We start from the raw sequence: 19,706 nt of genomic DNA, 5'->3' as shown, positions 1-19,706 counted from the left end.
TTGAGAGCAACTGTTTTGCCCACATAGAACTTGAACAGTTGCCTTCCATTCAGCTACAAGAAATGGATGGCAGGGCTGACTGGGAGCACACAGCAGCAGTTCCATGGGCAGTTATCCAGCAAGCTGCTCAGCTCAGAGCTGCTACAGAACCTGCAACTCCACAGACAGCATCTGCAGGACATGCTCAGCCCTCTCAGGTGGATGGAGACAGCTCTGCCTTGATGTATCAGGAAAGCACAGGTGTCCAAGATAAACACCTCTTAAATTATTGCTTAACTACAGAAACAGCAGAGTATACACGATGGAAATAATCTATACTGGTTGGGTAAGCCACTCCAATACTGTGACTCCACACTAATGACTATAAGGATTTTAAAAAACAAGCTGAATACATTACATTAAAAAAATAATAATAATAATCCTGTGAAAGCTAATGTGAAGAAAACAAACTATCATCAAGTATAACGTAAGCACATGGGCAGCAGCAGGCTGTGAAGGGACTATTGCATAAGGGTTGGAGACCAGAACCAGGATTCGGCCATCCTGGAGCTCTGGTGCCACAGCTTTTAGAGCTGCACTCCTGCTTTTACTCCTCTCCGAGGCCCCAGAAGCACACAGACACCTCGCAGGGATGTGACATTTCCACAGACACAGCGTGTGATGGGGACATGCCTGTCACCAACCAACACACCGACCAGGCGATGCAAGAGGGAGTGAGGACAGGCAGGCAGGCAGAAGGTCATCTCATAACACTTCAGCATTGCTCTTTTGGGACTCAATGTTATTGCCACGGGCTTACAGGTCAAACAATCTAGAAACAGGCCTAACAGCACACAACAGATACACGTTAATTCCACAACTCAGCAATACCCACTACTCCATTTGGCAAAATATTTATTTATAATAAATTTGTTCAAAAGCAGTTGGTCACAAAGAATTCATTTTACATTTTTAGGCTGTAACAATGCTTTTGGTAGAAGTAAATAAGCTGTCTCTTTTTACACAGTGTACAAAACCAAAGACAAGTCGAAATGACAGTTAACAACTGGAACACGTGGGAATGGGAAGAATCAGTAAGACAAAGGCCAAAGCAATGGGAATCTGTCTGCACACAGGCAACGCCGCCATCGTTTACCCGTACAAATCCTCAGCCCCACTCTGTTATCCCTGCACTGCTCGTCACCGCCGCCCTGCGCTCCAGGAGAGGAGTCAGATGGGATGCAGCAGCTCCAGTCACTCTTTCACAGTACTGCATGTCAACACTGGGAATGGTTTCTGATATGATTTAGACTGCACACAGTACTTCAGTAAAAAAAAGTTATTTACTCCCACTCCGTAGTTCCTGGTGGCTTTGATGTCAAGTCATACATCACCCGAGAAATGCCAGGAATCTTCTTTATCTCTGCCACCATTTTTAATACAACCTGTAGGGGGGAAATAAACAGATCTGTAAAAAGCACATAGAACAGACGTGACGAAAACTACCCTAAGAAAGAGTTATACAAGGAAAACACTGTTCATTCTGTTCTATAAACAGGAGAGAAAAATCCTACAGCTCCTAGCATATGACAACCAATTAAGAAGTAAAAACAACAAAGGAAAACTCCCAGCTTCTCAATATTTGCAGCTGTATTTGGAACCTGCTGATTTCTGGCACTGGCAATAGAACTGAGCAGCAATCGCAACACACTTCCCTTAAGGCAGCAGCTCTTCAGCTTCAGAATGATTTTTTTGAGGTTACGTTTTACTGTGCTGCTCTGCTGTCAATCACTTGCAGACATCTCAGACCAGCACCTCCAGCTGACCCACAATCAAACAGAAAGCAGCAGCCTGATAGAAATGATGAACTATTCAAACAAGAAAAGGGAGCTGTGAAGGTTAAAAAATAGCAGAAGGAAGCATCTAATGGAAAGACTGCCCATTGGCAGCTGTTCTCCAGAGTAATCAATTAATGTTAGCTCCATCAGAGACAAAGCACTCCAGGCTGGACACCGATGAAGCTTCCTAGAAAAAGTGCTTGAAACATCTTCCAGTGACCTAATCTGGAAACAGCACGTTTTGAGATGTTAAGCAGCACTTTCAGTAAAATAAAAGTGGGAAGCAAAGCAATTCCAGAAGGCATTGGTAACTTCCAATTACCAATGCAGGCAAAAGCTTCAAAATCTCTGCTATTTTGATGGGAAAACTTCCAAGTCTGTCATTCCCATTGAAACCACTGTCAGCTTCTCTCTGTTACTGTTTTTTTCCAAAGCAACACAACAGTACATTGTGCCTAACCAAGAGCAGGAAAAAAACCAAGAGTGAAGAAAGTTAGAACAAGTCACCTACAACACAAGCTCTGAAAAGGAACTTGAAGGTCCGTATTACCTCTTCTGGAACCTCATTACCAGGAGTTGCTGCAATCCCAGTCATGAAGTCGCTCGTAATAAACGTCCGGATGACCACGGATCTCTGGCAGGACGGCTGTTTCTGCAGCGGGTCCCGATCGAAATGCAGCGGGGTCAGGATTATTGGCATCTGGCTAATTTTTCCAGCATAGCCTTCAGGAAAACAGCAGCACCAAGTGCTTCAGTTTGGTTTTGAAGTACAAGCACGACTGAAGTTTTACAGGATTGCCTACACTTATTTCAGATGTGATTCCTCCACTTACATGGAAAGAAACACCGCAGTTCTGGGACTTCACCACCAGGCCTCAGAAGATCACACTGATTATCCAATTATGTAATTAGCAGTGCATACACTAAAACTACTCAAATTGCCACTTGAAATAATCTTCAAGGCCTGCAGGCATGCAGAACAGAACTGGATAATCCGTTAACTCTGCAACTGACTGCACTTGCAACTTAAGATCTCCTTCCTACCCACAAAACATAAGCATTCAATTCTGTCTGTTCCAACATTCACTGTAATGAAGAGCAATTCTCAGAAAGAGAAATTCAAAAAAACTTACATTTTGAGATACTATCAGCCATTACCAAAGAAATCTAGATAACACCAAATACAGGGTAGGGTGATTTAACAGTTAGCTCCCTTCCACAACCAAGCATGATTTCAAAACCACGCCAAGTCTCTCTACACATTTCATCTACTTCAGGCAGATACTGATAACTGAGATCAGCAGCAACAAGTAATTTGACTTTCTGCTGGCTAATAGTGGCTCTTGCAGGAGTTCACACTGCAGCAAAGTATCATGCCTCTGAGCTGTGCAATGTGTCTGAAGCAAATCCCACTCCTACCAGAAGGATGGTCCCAGCCACAGTCCCATGTGTGACAACAGGCAGCAGACGAGGCAGCAGCACCCAGCTGTGAGGTTTATCTCCAGCTGCCATATGAAGAATGAAAAAGCTGCAACCCTACCTCTAATTCTGCTAGCAGAAAGCCCAGCAGTTCCTGCCTTTCAGCTCTCCACCTCCAGACCTTTAAGAAAAGGCAGTAGCCTGTCATCTCATTCAGCAATAAATTTTGGACGTAATCAAGAAGCCCATGGAGTGACTGCGCATTATGTAACCACACCTATAGGGATGGGTGCATGGGGATCTTGAAACAACAGCTTCATCTATGGGACAAGGCTCATAAATACCTACCAGACTCCCTGAGAATGTTGTGAGCCTCAAAGTCAGCTTGACGTAAAGTGCTGAGGACTCCTGTTGTCAGGAATGTGGGTGTGACATCAGTGGGAGGCTCTTTGACTGGTGGACCAAACACATACACAACCCTGGAAAACAAACCAGATGGTAGGAAAACACGTTTTCTGGAAGTGGAATGTAACAGACTGCCTAAAGACTACATCTTTAGCATTGCAGAAAAAATAACTGAACCAAAAAAATACCCAATATTTGGTTTCGCTCCTTAGCCACCAACTAGAACTTGTTATAATTTAATGGATATATTCAGTAAAGGCAACACGTGTGCTAGCTTTGCAAGTCAGGTGTACCAATTCACCACTAACTCACTGGTATTACAGAAGACTTTTTTTTTTTCTTTTCAATTTTACTTTGATGTGAGTAAAAGTTAAGACTATTCAAAGAAAGCTACTTATGTGCTTAAAATGTCTATCTTCAGTCCATTAGGAAACCACCATATCATCGACAGGAAACCTTCTTTGTTAAGGAATAGCTGTGTTTTCAAAACAGGGCACTAACACTGCTGTTTACAAATCTATTTCACTGCATTTGTAATAAAGTATCTTCCGAATTCAAACCAATCACATCAGCTTTATCTTTTTAATCTCACCGTTATACATGCTGCAGAACAAAAAGCAATATTGCCCAGCTGGCCTCACAGAAGGATTTACTGTGTATCATGAATGCACACAAGTTATTTGAGTTTGTAGATACAAAGTAAGAACACTTGTCAAAAATCCAAAGCAGGGCAGGACCCATGCTTGACATTGTGTCTCTGTTTGTAGTAAAAGCGTGCACAGCTGGGCAGACACCAACTGCCCCCAGCACACTCCTCCAGCTGCTGCTTCCCCAGCTCCCCATCAACATCGACCCAAAGCTCTCAGAAACACACCCTGGTATGGCAGAACTCCTGGGGTGGGAGTATATTCAGGAGGGGAGTATTAAAGCCAGAGCAGCTTAAAGACAGCAATGCTGTACATCCAGCACACACTGCCATGAATTCATGCCTTCTTTTATTTGCTCTGCACATAATTTAGAAGAATATCTTGTAATTCAACATGTCTCCAAGTACAGTAGCTCTTCCAGTGGGTGTCACTTCAGTGACAAAATTAAGTCTTGCTATAAGCAATTATAAGCAGCTTTGTCAAAGTCTACAGCTGAGCAAGGATACATATTTTCTAGAACTGACTTAATCTCTGAGCAACTTGAGAAGAAAACACATATTCACAAGAGACCTCAATTAAGATAAAACCACCCAGCTTTGGAACTCTTCCTTGCAGCTCTAGAGCTGACAGTCGCGCAAATCCCCTTCTTGACACAACGTGTGATCCCACAGCTCAGCAGCAGGCTCAGAACTCTTCAGAAAACATTTAAGTTACATTGGAAGTTGTCTAATTGAGTGATTAAAATGAGGAGATAAACTATCCATTACTTCAAGTTGGTATTTCCAGAAATAAACCCAAGCTTGGATTTATTATTTGTAACCTCCATATAATACACATTTGTTCACAAGAAAATACACCGTAGATTCAGCAGGGCACTAAGCTTCCACGCATCAGAAATCAGAAACAAGAGCAGCTTGGCACTGAGCAGAGAACACTCACCTGTTGATGTTGTGGCACATGCGAGGTATGAGCCTGGCGAGAAACATGAGGGACTCCCAGTGTGGGGCATCCTTACTGGAGATCCCACACACGTAGCTGTACGAGCGGCAGTCACCCTGGCAATGAATGGAATACGAATTTCACTACCAAAATATTTCACGCCGCTTTTCCATGTCAGTTACAGGACCAGCCTTTGTGTCAACATTCAGTGGACACAAACCTGTCGAAATCAGAATGCTCAGAGATATCAAGTAAATGGAGAAAACATCAAAGTGAGACAGGTCTCTTGGGAGCTGGCAAGAGCACATAAAAGGAAGGGATTCAGAATTCATAAGGTGACCACAACACTGGGACTTGATTACATGTTGATATTCTGAGGGCACCATCTGAGGAAGGCTTGTGATGAGGTACAGAAGTCTGCTGATGATATTGCCATTGCAAGTAATAACAAAAGCTGACTGCAAGGACTTACAGAAGAGACATGCAAGGTTAAGCAGCCAGTAATAAAAGTAAAGGTGTAATTCAATAATGATAATGCAAAGAAAGACTGCTCAGCCTCGAAAGGAGCAACAGGAGTACAACTGGAATCTATAAGGCTATAAACATCAAGAAGAAATTGCCTGTGCAAGCAACCAGCATTATTCAACCTTAATGACATCCTCAAATATGACACCTGGCATGATACCCATGTATCTATTCAGGTCTCTCAACACCTGCACTCTACCAGAGCTGACACAAGACATAGCAGTCACAGCCTTTTGAAGTTGATTTCTAGAGTTCTTAGCAACATCACAGTAGCAATCCTTACACTTTCTAGCAGCCTGCCAACTGCTAGGAAGCAGCTTTAAGAATATTCCTGGAATGTATTAATTTACCTGCACTCCCACAGTTTTGATGGGTAACAAGAAGGCATTCAGTGAATGTAGGCTTGTAATCTGCATCAGTTTCTCCTGGTCTTCTTCAGTCGTGCACGCTTTGACCCTTTGCAACAAAGTATGTGGCTGTGCAATGATGCAGAAAAATAACTTTTAACTAATTAAAGCCCCCACACATTCAGACACAACATAAATAAAATTAAGTAGCTGGTTGGCCAAATATAGTCCACATTTACCCTTGGGAACTGATTACAGAATACCTTTTGTGTAACAACTAAGTTTCAGTGAAAGCAACTGTATGCATTTTACACTGAAGCCCTCCCAGGACCATAGGTGAAACTGCTTTTCTGCGTTCATTCTCTCTCCCAAAGCTGAATTTTTCATGCCTGTTGTTTATTTCAGCACAGAACAAAGCAATGCTGCGTTACCTTACACTGCAACGCAACACACTTTCAAGAAGAGCACTTACAGATGCTTTTCCTTTGGTGTTCCTTCAAAAAAGCTCTGGAAGTTGTTCTGGACGCGGCACTTCCTGCTGCTCTCTACTGGTGGCTTTTCAGCCCCCTGCAGCTCAGTTTGGAGCTTAGGAGTCAGTTTGAGAAACCAGGAAGGTCCCAACAGTTCAAGGATTGAGAGCTTACACATCATCAACCAATCACTTCAGGATTCTGTTTGGGACATCCAGCAAATGCTGGCTCCTCACTCTTGCACCCTCAATTCAGGCACTCGGTGGCTGTTAGTACACGCCATCCTAGAAAATTACAGCTATTCCAAATAGGGAAAATCTTTTTTCTGATACTATGAAATTCAAATCATCTTCTGAAATCCTCATCTCCACGAATTTTGACTAAAAGAGGATTTATTTGCTATCTGAAAGGTACATAAGCTTCCAATTTACAGAAGTCACTCAACACTTGCCATAGCCAGGACTTGAAAAATTCTACTGTACCGTACCAAATGGCTTTGAGCAAGTTGGACTGGAATGCATTATGCCCAAAGAACACAAACCAGTCATTTTTAAATTTTAGCATCTTAATCTTCACAGCAATGCACTACAGAAGGATCACACTACCTCTATACACGTTAGAACCCAACAGTTTTGATACCTTCTTAACACTCGCAGAAAAATCCGCAACTATTTTCAAGATGTTGTTTGTTTCAGGGAAGTCTTTGCACACATAAGGCTCCTCAGCACATATCACTCTGATTGCCAGACCTGGACCTGCAACGTAAAATTGAAAAATACATCACACTAAATAACATGAAAAGTTGACTTTCAACTCAAGAAGCAACAGCACTGGAACATCAGGTCAGTCATTAAGTAGACTATGCTTTGCCACCACACCTCCACTTACGCTGTCTTGACACTCAACAAAACAAGCCAAAGAAATAAGCCAGCAGTTTATTCTGGAACAGTATTTCTGGTCAGTACATTTAAGCACTAGTTACTGACATTTTGCATTGGCTGCTTGTGTAAGGCAGCATTAGTGATGATGAAGCGTGCTGGATGGCTAGCCAAAGCAAACAGTAACCTCCTCCTTCCCTTTGCTAGGCAGCCTGGATGGCAGAGTTGGTTATAACATACAGTTGAATCTGATTGTTTTTTAAAGAGATCCCTGGAGGCTATTTGGCCTGCTAACTACTTGACACAAAAGTTCTCAGCAAATTACAGATGTTCATCTGAACAGTGTCATTAACCTCATGCAGTGCTGGTGCATTAACAGAGCAGCCTAGGCATTCTGACTGTGACTACTACACACCCTGCAGGACAATTTTAGAAACACAAAGAGCACATCTCTTGAAAAGATGGACTTTGTTATTACATTACATAGTTTGATGTTTTCTGGTTGAGAACCGTTGTTATTCACCATGCAGTCGTTTTCAAAACAGCAACAGTCACTTAGAAAGGCAGGCAGACAATGGCCATCATTTCATGCAAGATACATTTGACAGCTGAGACAGCATTCAGCTGCACTTCACTGATAATTCTTGCTTTGGCTTACAAAATTAAGAAGAAACAAATACAGCTCTCTATGATAACTCAATTATAAATCTGTTATTTTAAGCACTGTGCATAAAATCAAGCTGCTCTCAATTACTCATTTCCTCACAAAGAAAATCCTGTGCTTAAACTAAAGCCTCAGAAAATCCACCACATTAGTTCTGTGTTCAGAGGAAAGTTCCATTCTCCAACACAAATTTATTCTGCACATTAAGTATCTTCCAAACAACACTGATGCACACAGCCCTTCACTAAGCAGCACGGATTCTGGTACCTGGGAAGGGATGCCTTGAAACCAGCTCTTCGGGAAGTCCAAGCTCTCTTCCTAGCACTCGAACTTCATCTTTGTGAAAGTCTTTTAGTGGTTCTATAACTTTACCCTTAAAGAAAAACGAACAAAAGAAAAACCACAGTGATTTACACTCTAGCTTACATATTCAAACAAAAAGCCTCAAATGTTTAGGTAACAGGCAGTCAGAGTGGCCTGCTTTTCACAGCATCAGCTGCCAACACTTGCATAAACACTGGAAAGAAAAGTACATGTGAATGTGGGCTTTGCAGAACAGTTACAGGAGAGGGGTAAGACAAAGTTTGTTTGTGCCAAAAGTATCAATGGCTTAAGCAGTGCAAATACAACCGTAGGCCAGTCTGGTTCTGACTGTCTTCCAAAATTCATACTGATCAAGAAGCTTTGAAAATACCTCAGAGAACTGTGAATAGGTTTGTTTAAGCTAACCAACCAAGGGTACAATAAAAAAGACAAGGCTCTGCTGCATCTTCAGAGTGTCTTCTGTCACCAGTTCAATCTCCTGTGTTTGTACCATTTCTAAACTCCCAGTCTTTATCCACAGGTGTCCGCAGCAGGATATTCCAAAAAGATCTGTGGGTTCTTAAGTTGACAAATGGTAAACAGATTGTGCACCACCAGCACACTGCTGGCAGACAGCCGACCAGGCCACTGACTTGATGCACAAGCCGTGAAAGAGCACAGAGAACGGATCCTCAGATCAGAGCCTGACAGATCTACTCCTAGTTCTCAAGTCACTAAAACATATTCACAGAATCATGAAGGTTGGAAAAGACCACTAAGGTGGTCCAGTCCAACCATTAACCCACCCCAATGAACTACATCCCCAAGTGCCTCATTTCTACCATTCCTGAATTCTTGACTCCCCCACCTGCAGTACCTGGCCATTCCCTCTGATGAGAAATTTTTCCAAATTCTCACTCTCTTCCAAAGGAGAATACTATGTCTGTAGCGGTCAGTGCTACTGAGAAGACTTGCAGTCATGTCTCTCAACAGGAACTAATGATCATTTCACCTAAAAGCACATTGCTGCTGTTGCCTGAATTCATATCATGTGCAATCTGAGAGATCAATGCCATTACAAAACATTGCATACTGATGTTCAGAATGAGACACAAAGGGAGAAGTAAGCAATCCATTACATTATGAATTCCACCTGAATCAGACTAAAGCTGTCTGAAAAGCCTTTCAGCAGTCATCTGCTACAGGTGTTTGGTATTGGCTTTGCTTCCATACACAGTCCTCATAGGTTTAAGTGTTAAAAGACAAAAGAGCAATGAAATCGTTTTCAGGTAACAATTGTGAGCAGCACTGTTCACACTGCAACAGCATGGATTCAATCTGTTGACATTTTTACTAATATTCAATGCTGGACAATACTGAAGCCATTCTGATCACTTTGAGAACATGGCAACCAGAGAGAAGTGCAATAAGTTACAATATTGAAACAGAACTTAAAGGGCCTCACAAGCATCACGAGATGCATCAACATGGGCCAGTTATATCAGCAAAACATAAGTTGCTCATCTTTCACATTCAGCATCATCACATTTGTGATAATCAAAAGGACACACCAGTATCCAAATTTTCATTTACCTCTTCTCTTAACTTTCGAATCAGCTCTGTGTCATTGTGATGAGTTTTGATTACTTCAGCTTTGCCACTTGCAACAAGGGAAGCGCTTTCAATGAGATCAGGTCTGAGGGTACCCTGAGCAAGAAAAACCTCTTCAGGTTTCAGATTCATTTCTCCAATAACTTCATTGGCAATCTGTAAGATGGAAAAGAAAACTTTTCAGTGTCCAAAGGTCTCAATGGATTGCCAATGGATTAGGTCATCCATAGCCTGCACAACACCGTGCTTCCGAGTGCACAGCGCTTCAGAATGAAGCAGTCCGAGATAGAAAACGTTTGATTCTTTTTTTCCACATGAATTCTAGATACATTACCTTAACAAACGTGTCACCAATAATCTTTCTTTTTTCTTCAGGACTTGTAGTCATATTTAAGGTCTTGCTAATTCTTTTACGTGGAGTTCTGTCTTCATCAGAGATTGGCAGAGTTGTTGTACCGTTATAGAAAGAATGAGCTGCATTCACCACTGTATGAAATTACAGGAATTGGTTGGCAAAGCCAATACAGATTTATATGTAAGATTACAAAGAACAAGAACGACTATTGTTCTTAGGAATACTGCAGTCATTTAAGTGCTGATGGTACTAAATAGGCCTGTTTGATACCTCAAGAATGAACTGCTGCAAAAGCACGTTACTTCTTCTATCAACATGCTCTAGAGGGTCATTTCTTAAATACCACGAGGCTAGGAAGCAAGTTCAGTTCATGTCTCCCCTCTTAGATTACAACTTACTTGCTCCATTTAAATAGCTACAGGATGGTTACTAAGCTAAGGCCTTACTGCAACCAAAATTACACAACGCTGTTTCCTCACGGTGCATCATATCTCTTAATTTAGAGAGGCTCTCAATACAGAGATCAGCTCGGAGGTTCTCTGGCATCTTCTACCAGCACTGAACTCCATGACTGACAGAAGGCACATTTCCCATAAAGGGATTCCCTTATTTGTCACAGCCCAGATTTTTTAGTCTGGGGAATGCAAGGATAAGGCACAGCATTCCTCTGAAACAAAATAAAACAACACAACAAAAGAAATCCTGCACTGCTGTATGTAGAACAAACTCTGGCCTTCACCATATTGCTTGAAGTCATAAGACTGCTTCTCAATAAACTACTCCACAAACAACACACTCCCATAAAACAGGAGAGGGAAAAAAGCCTTGAGGAAGAACTTTGGCTCCAACGGCATTCAATCACCCAAATGAGCCCAGTTTCTGCAGACAGACATATAGAACAAGAAGTGAAGCTCCACTGGAGGACTCTTAACCACACTACAGATAGGACTGCAATTAAATGAGCTTTGCCACAGCTCAGTGGTACCTTTAACCTGAATCCCAAGTTTTTTCAGTGCCTCCTCCACAGACTGACTTTCTCGTTTGCGCATAAATCCGTTGTCTATATGTACAGCTATCACCTGATCCCGGTTTAAAGCACGATTCAGCAGAGCAGTGCAAACAGTTGAGTCCACACCTCCACTGAGTAAAACCTGAGGATGAGAAAAAAAGGGAAAAAAACAGACTTGCAGAGCTGTCAAGGGAGAAAAGTATTAACTACTAATTCAGATACAGCTGCAACGATGAAAGCAGAGTATTGATTTCTCATTTTCCTCCAAGTCACCACTGGGAAGTCAAACAACACATTGACCCAATTGTGCAATGCACAAAAGCTTTCTCAAACCTGCTTAATGTATTACCCAAATCATGACAATTCTGCACTTTTCCACTTAGCCAGACTAAATGCACGAGTGTTTTTCCTCAGATTTTTGCAAATGATCTTTTGACTTCAGATCCAGATGCTTACCAGAACTTTTGATGAGCCCACTTTCTCTTTGATATTTTGAATGCACTGAAGTTCTCTGTTTTCCACTGTAAAGGTCCCACTGCATCCCGCGATATCATACAGAAAATTCTTCAGGATCATTTTTCCATTCACTGTAAGGCTAACTTCAGGGTGGAACTGTGCTCCATAGAGTTTTTTAGACTCATTTGCTATACCTTCATTGGTGCAAAGAAATGAACGAACGAAAATAATTGGATGTGAAGTGTGCATACACAGCAAAATGAACATTTGCTCCAAATGCACTAAGCTTTATTTTTAAAGCTGCATGTTCTTTTTAGAAGGTTAAAATACAAAAGGCAAGTTGAAGCATCACAGAGTTTCACCAGGAAGTCATTCAAAAAAGTGCAATTCATTTATTTTCTAGAAATAACGAGTAACATCAGCATCTGTAGCAGATCTCTGCTCCCTCAGTATTACTGAACCTCCCAGGAAGTTGAGAAGATCTGATATTATTAAGCTATCCATGCTTCTCATTGCCACTCCAGGTTACCAGAGCCTCATTTCTTTCAGAAGCAAAGAAGTTGCCATTTTAACGTCATTAATCCAAAAAGTCAGTTTATACAATTCACAGACATTGTCCAGAATTTCTCTAATTAGTTACTGGTCTGATTTAAGAGCAGGATGTAAAACATTGCTGACTCTTTATTTTTTAATGAAAGATTTTCATTAACTCACATGAACAGCTTGAAATCTTACTAAGTGTTTGAGCAAACTTAAGACTCTTCCATATCTTCCACCTACCAGGAAAGGCTCTCAAAGAGGCTGCCTGGTATTCAGAACTTTGAGTAGTTGACAAAAAACAAAATTTTCCCATGACATCCTGCAGGTAACTTTTAAGTCTTGTAACAAAGACCATCAAAAAACCAATTTCAGTTAAAAAATACCTGCTATAATGTTCCCAGACTGTGCAACCACTTTGAATCCATCAGCAACCTTATCCACACTGTCCCCATGAGTGAGGAGCACAAGCTCTTCCTTCTGAAGGCCCCTAGACAAAGATTAAAGTCTAGAATCAATAACAATAAGATGGCCAGATTTAAAGAGAGTGCCATACATTGCAGTGTAAATGTGACAAAGTCACACATCAAGCTTTCACAGTGCTCTCACTTACAGAGCCCACACACACACACACAAATCAGCTACCTGCAACACCAATCCTCAAATACCTTACCTCGTGCTAACGACACAACGTGGGTGGTTTGTTGGGATTTCTTCTTTCCCCCTGGAGATGTGCTCCAAAAACAACCAGGCCCCTTTTAAATACATGCAGGATTTCCTTCCCAGAAGCACTCACCTCCATCTGGGACTCCTTCATTGGAAGCTGCCAAAGCTTCCACGCAATGCATTCATCACAAAAAGAGGAGTGTATCTCAACTCAGAAGGTTTTTGCTAATTTGATGGGGACTGTTTGTTTTTGCTGTTTTTAAAATAACTCAACGTTGAAATATGCCCTCTCTGACACGTACAGCCATCTACTGCCAGTCAGGATATCTGGATTCCTGCTTTTTATTCCAATTAAGTGAAGTTTCCTTGGTCAAATCTGAATGTCCTCAGAACAATTCTGGGCATTCTAGACACGAGGTGGGATATAAAGTCCTACAATAGCTCTACAGGGAAGAAGTCAATAAAGTTGTATCTCTGGGCACAACTAAACCATTAGGATTACTGCAAGGAACTCGTGAGGCACTGACAAACTACTAAGAAATCTAATTCTGATTTTATAAAACATCACAAAGCAATTTTGAAGGAAGGTAGAACACATGTGGTTTCAAAATTACTGTTACTACCTTTCAGAAACTGGATGGGTGCCAGCTAACATAAAGCAATGCACTGCCAAGGAGAACACAAGAGCTTTACGCAGACTTTGGTGCAGCAGTACTTGACAGCAACTCAATTAAGACAATTTACTTTGAAATAAAAGGATTTATATAAAATTCTAAACAAACATACCTACATTTCAAAAGTCAACTGAGAAGTTGTTCCTGAATATTTGCTTACATACATAACTTGCCTACTCATGAACACAGTTGTAACGGGTTATTAGAAATTGTAAGAGCTTGGATGCAATTTCACTGTCTCCTGAAAAACACCCTTCCTGTCACTCAGTCACCAGTTTCCAGACCAGTTCCATTCCCTTCCCAATACTGCTCTCCTAACTCAAAGCATCCATGTACCTGAACAGTGAACACGTGTTATCCAGAGTAATGTTGAACACTCCATCTTCTCTGACGCTCTTCTTGTGCACTGTACCTCCAAACACCTTGTTCATCATCTGCCAAAACACAAAGACGACATGAGAAAAGCATGGCTACTTAGTACTGCTTTAATCTTTGTACTTCAGCCTGTGACCAACAAATAGTTCCAGTCCTTGGACACACAGAAAGACAGATTTTCATGACTATCCTCATTTTAAATAGCACTTGGCAAAACCATAAGAATTCTTTTCAAAAAGGAGCACTGGGCTCATTCTCTTCCTCTGGCCTTTTGTCAGCATAGCTGGGGAGTACTGCTACACACACTGAGTAACAGAAATACACAGCAGCAGGCAAGGGGCAAAGATGCACAAGACAACACATATTCAGTACTGTAAATCAATGCGTACTTCTAAATGACTGCTCTGCACATCAGTGGAGTATCTGAGGCCATTTGCCACAAAGACAGATAAGCTGCTAAACAAAAACCTGACAGCCAGCCCTCAGAGAAGGGCCCTCACATAGGCTTAACCTTCTTGAGATCTGCCTGATCACCTCTGGAGAACCAGGCAAAAACTTAAGTCTGATTTTTGTGACCACAGAGACTCTTCTTAGCCCTTGTTAGGTAAGAGTAGCACAAATCTCACCTGATTATTTCTTTCTAAAATTCAACTTCAAAAGGCAAGGTGAGGAATTCTGCATTTCACACTTCAGAAGTCTCAGATTTTTTCCTTCAGATATGACTGGTAACAAACACACACACTTCAGATTTTCACCTCCTAACTACATTGGTTCAGAGATTTAAGTTATTTTAGATTCAGTTTGATATTTCACTGGCTGTGCTAGTCTGATTCCAATCTATTCTAATAAAAGTAGTGGTGTGTTAACACAGACACTTGATTCAGTTCTGTAAAGTCAGCCTTGAGGAACGCCCCTGCTTTAGGCTAGCTAACATGGTTTTTAATTTGCTTGACATTTTAAGGCACTTCCACTTTATTACAACACACATTTCCCTTTAGAACAGGGAGTGCCAGCATTGTTTCCATAATTACCAGCCCTTCTTGAGTAGTTTTTCCAGCCATACTCTGCACCTCTGAAGGCTTTTAAACTGCTAACCTCATGAAAAAAACAAGATGCACGTGCAGAGGTCATGCATCTGATCTGTCCTTTGTCCCCATGGGAGTGGTTCTTCACTCCATTTGGATCACTAGATCACTGCAGGGTCACCAAAGCACGCTCATGAGCTATAATAGAAAGATTCCACACTTGAAAATCAAAGGGAAAAACTACTTCACCTGTTTATGATGGACACGTTCTCTAATATCAACCAGATGGAATTAGTTAATGACTGTCAGGGTGCATTTATTATGACAAAAAAATTGAGCGCAGAACTCAGTTCACAGTAGCAAAGCAAGAAGAAAAGCATTTATGCTGCTGGTAACACAGCATGCTCAGTTTACCAATTAGCACCTTAAAAATATCTTTTGCATTCATGGCACACAACACTGCTTATTTTGGAAAGCTGGTCCTGTAGCACTTAACTCTGGCTAATTGCAGCAACAAGGCTTTCACAGGCAAACATCTCTCCCTCCACCATACCTGCATGCCATAGCAGATCCCAAGAACTGGTTTTCCTATTGTAAATATTGCTGGGTCGAACCATGGTGCATCTTCAGCATACACAGAATTTGGTCCTCCAGATATGATGATAGCTCTGCAGACAAGAGATAATCAAATTATCTCACATTTAACAACTTCATTTGAACACCGACATTGCCTTATAATGCTCATAACTCTGCATATTCTGAATTAAATGCTAATACAGATTTTCCAGCAGGCAGTTTAGGTTTGCTAGGCTACAGCTAGCAAAAACAGTTTACAAGAGAAGTATTTCATCAGGTTAAACAAAGTCAAATATAAGCCAACTTAAAACAGGGCTGCATTTCACATTCCCAGCCAAATGCTGACTACAAGAGAAGCAAGATGGCGAGAATCAAGCACAGAGCATTAGCGTTGCAACACAAACACACTGCGCATTGCCTGTGCCATCTGGAGGAGAGCCACGCTCAGAAAGAGTCTCCTGTGTTTCTGGAGCTGTGAGAGCAGCACTGCTGGGCTGGAGCTGCAGAAGGAGCAAGGAGGGCTGGGGTGCTGCTGGGGATGTGCAGGAGTGGCTGAGAGCAGCTCAGGGGCCGGGCTGCAGAGACCCGGGGTGACCCACCTCAGCCACCCCATGACTGTGCAGAGCATCTGCTCAGAGCCATGCATGTGGAGCACCAAGTCATATAGAATAAGGAAAACGTAGCTACACCTATAGACTAAGTGTTTTTTAATGAGAAGTCAATTAGCTACTGCCTTGTTTAAAAAAGAGAATTACAGGCTTCAAGTCTGCTTCTCTTACTTGCCAATTAAGAACTCAAGAACACAGAAAGATTTCCTGTATCTGAACCCTTAAAATACAAAATGAATTGGGAGATGAGAGAGGAAAACAGGAAGAAAGCCAGTGCCAGTCATGACCCGCATCTTCTCAGCTGTCCTCACATTCCTGCAGCACAGAATGCAGAATCTGAATGTTCCATTGCACGACCATGTAATTTGTGATGTGCCTTCTAGCTCTGCTACAGATACACCTTGCTCTGGTTTAGCTTAAACCACTTCCAAAGCGGCCTATGCAGGTTTCAGAAAGCCTGTTTATAATGGGCTACAATCCCACAGGAGCCACAGCAAAACACCAGGAATAAAACACAGCCGTTGCTCCCCAGCCCTCAGGTCCCAGAGGTCAGAAATGTTGCCAAGCCTACAAACTAATGCCCCCAGACACAACACAGTACGTCCTTACAGGACCAGGCACCCTGTGCCAGTGTTCTGCACCTGCAGGAGCTGCAGAGATGCCTTTGTAAATGCAACACGCAAATAAAACTCGGCAGTGCTTTCCACCTCTCTGCCTATCTCAGGCCTCAGCACAGCTCCCAGGACTACTCAATTTTCATCATTGATGCCATGCACTGTGATATGGAAACCAGACTGTTCCCACGGCACGTGGAGCTTCATCAAAACCCTGCAGTAAAACCATGAGCTTCCTTTTACAATGGTCACTGCAGAGAGGCACCCAGCAGCTAAACTCAGTGTTTGTAGAGCTCTCCAGGATGCAAATGATTGACCAGCAGTGGGGACATTTATTGACTGATGGGTGCAACTGATAAGCTGGAATCACTGCCTCAGCCTTGAGGAGCAACCTGTTGAGTGGAGAGCCCAAATTTAGAGAGCAATTATCTGGAATGACAAATCCAACAGCTCTAATCAGGATAAGCAGAATTTTCAACTCAGAACAGAAAGGGACAAAAAAAGCTCTCTCACTGCAAACGTGCAGCAGCAGAGCGCAGCTCTGAGCCCCTCACTGTCAGCACTGCCATCCACACCTGGAAGCAAGCAATGAGGTGCAGGGATGCTTTTTAAAGTGGTAGTTAGGTACATCCTCTGCTCCAACAGCTTGCCTGTTGGGGAATCATTAACTAAATCTGACACAATGTATATTTCAGAGCATTTCTAAAAGAAATTCTTCATAGAAAGGCTGCCTGACAGGTGCAGCAGCTCCTGGGTTCTCCATTCAGTTTGCAGAAGAGATCAGTGAGTTCCCATCTGACTTTCTAAAACACACTGCCTATTGAGTCACTAATTATCATCGATTAGAAAAACAGTTCTGCAACACAGCACCGCTTTATCTCCTGAATGGCTCTAGCAAAAACACTCAAAGCACCTCCAAATTTTAACCTGACAAGTGAAGTCCTTGATGACTTGCAGACCTCAGCCGATTTATTTCCCCCACACAAAAAGAGGCTTACTCTGGCAAGCATCATAAAACAAGAACTGTGCAAAGTTCTACACAACCGAGATGGTTTCTTGCTGCTAACAATGCATGGCACTTCCAATGAGGTTTTTTTTTCCTGTTACTTCCCAGAAATGGTTTGGCATCATTTACGACAATTTGTTCAATACTCAAGTTGCAGTTAAATAGGTTGGTTTTTTTTCCATAATTATACAATAACTACCCTGGTTTAACAGGTTAAGGAACACTGTCATCTAATTTTCTGCAGATACATAATTAAAATGCAGCCACTTAAGTTATATTAACAAAGAAAAATTATTGAAGCGACATTTTACAACACCGCAATGAGCAGCAAATAGACAACAGTGACGCTGCTGCACAGGTTTTACCCAGCGAAACCCAGGAGGATGAGCTGAGGATCCAACAGCACAGCACAACCCCAGGGGAAGGCACAGCACAGCACCAGCAGGCAGCTGCCCTACCAGCACCTACCGAAAGCCCTGCTCCCTGATGGCGAAGGCGGGCGTCTCCAGGGGGAAGATCTCGGACTGGACGAAGAGCTCACGCACCCGGCGGTCGATGACCTTCCCATACTGTGCACCAGCATCCAGGATGACGACAGCTCCCTCGTAGTGGTGCTGCCCGTCCTTCAGCTCTCCTCCAGTGTTCTCTGGCTGTGAACAGGGCTCAGTCAGCGCTCTGTGGGACGCTGCAGCCTTATGGCACACATCCCACAGCTGCAGGGCTGCTAGGGGCGCCTGCACCTTAACTCCTGGCTAAATAGACTAAAGGCAAGACTTGTAAATGGAAGAACCTGCAAGTTTACAAAGCTCAGTGTGTCCACGAGCTTGCTACACTGACACAACACATCCCTCCCATGCAGCAACATCCCCATCCCCAAATCCAAGCACAGCACAAACTACATCAGTCTTTCCCCTTCGTGATGGGACAGCCTCCCACAGACAAGCAGCACCGTGCCCTGTTCACCAGCACAGCTCCATCCTCTGCCACATTACAGTTCTGCATGCAGCCCAGCACACCATATGATAATGAAGAGCATGTGCCTCATTCCTCAAGCAAAGCAGCGCTATGCAAAGCTAGGGGAAAAATGTGTTTCCCCATCGCATTGCCTCGTACTCTGAGCTTTCACTTGTCATTACATCCAGGGGGGAGCAGGGAGTAGAAATTGAAAACAAATGTTTCTGCTTCAATTTATGAAAAACAAACTTTCGAATGCAGCATTCAAGCAGTCCCTGCAGTCTGCACACTAGGCTGCTTGAGCTGGATGGCCAGCTTCAGCCAAACCTGGCAGAGGGCAAGAAAACACATGGATGGGTTCCTTTTTCTCTAAGGAGAACGAGTGCTCTGTGGAAACGCCCTCACCAAGGGGTCTTTGCGGAAGAACGTGAATTCCACCATGCTCAGATGCCAGGAAATTCATGCAGAAAAAACTGTTGCTCCTGAAATCACTCACTTTGGAGTTTTATTCCCCTTAACTTAGAACTTAACACTGTTTCCTTGCCAGTGTAATTTGATGAAGGAAAACCTAGAAAGGGTTTTACTATGGTAAATGCTACCTTAGCAGACATTTTGAAGCTCTCCCAAATGCAAAGGCCGCCCTAGAGCTGCCTTGCTCAGCCCCAGAGGGACAGTGCTCTGCCAGCAGCTGCCCTGGGCCAGCTGCAGATAGCGAGCACCCAGGGAACTTCCAGAGCTCACAGCAACCAGGAAATGTTTTGTCCATCTAAATTAAAGGATGTAAAAAAAAAAAAAAAAAAAAAAAAAAAAAAAAAAATAAAAAAAA

General features: G+C 42.6%; 1 protein-coding gene across 2 annotated transcripts in view; it reads right to left on the bottom strand.

Moving 5' to 3' along the window:
* Positions 1-877: 877 nt before the first annotated feature.
* Positions 878-19,706, bottom strand: part of GMPS (guanine monophosphate synthase) — a 21,169-nt gene continuing 2,340 nt past the window's right edge. For both annotated transcript variants that reach the window (XM_042820655.1, XM_042820654.1), the window contains 15 exons: positions 18,395-18,576; positions 15,676-15,790; positions 14,059-14,156; positions 12,769-12,872; positions 11,846-12,039; positions 11,366-11,531; positions 10,360-10,511; positions 10,008-10,181; positions 8,379-8,484; positions 7,209-7,324; positions 6,103-6,228; positions 5,228-5,343; positions 3,585-3,715; positions 2,368-2,540; positions 878-1,424 (listed from right to left, as the gene is read on the bottom strand). In XM_042820655.1, the coding sequence (XP_042676589.1) occupies positions 1,323-1,424; positions 2,368-2,540; positions 3,585-3,715; positions 5,228-5,343; positions 6,103-6,228; positions 7,209-7,324; positions 8,379-8,484; positions 10,008-10,181; positions 10,360-10,511; positions 11,366-11,531; positions 11,846-12,039; positions 12,769-12,872; positions 14,059-14,156; positions 15,676-15,790; positions 18,395-18,576 (2,055 nt within the window). In that variant the 3' untranslated portion in view covers positions 878-1,322. The remainder of the gene's footprint in view (positions 1,425-2,367; positions 2,541-3,584; positions 3,716-5,227; positions 5,344-6,102; positions 6,229-7,208; positions 7,325-8,378; positions 8,485-10,007; positions 10,182-10,359; positions 10,512-11,365; positions 11,532-11,845; positions 12,040-12,768; positions 12,873-14,058; positions 14,157-15,675; positions 15,791-18,394; positions 18,577-19,706) is intronic.

Source organism: Centrocercus urophasianus, unplaced genomic scaffold (assembly GCF_019232065.1).
Source record: "Centrocercus urophasianus isolate 14NV4802_14NV808 unplaced genomic scaffold, USGS_Curo_1.0 seq_19, whole genome shotgun sequence".
Taxonomy (NCBI): Eukaryota; Metazoa; Chordata; class Aves; order Galliformes; family Phasianidae; genus Centrocercus; species Centrocercus urophasianus.
The sequence above is the reverse complement of the archived record's forward strand: the minus strand, read 5'-3'. Positions and strand labels throughout refer to the sequence as shown.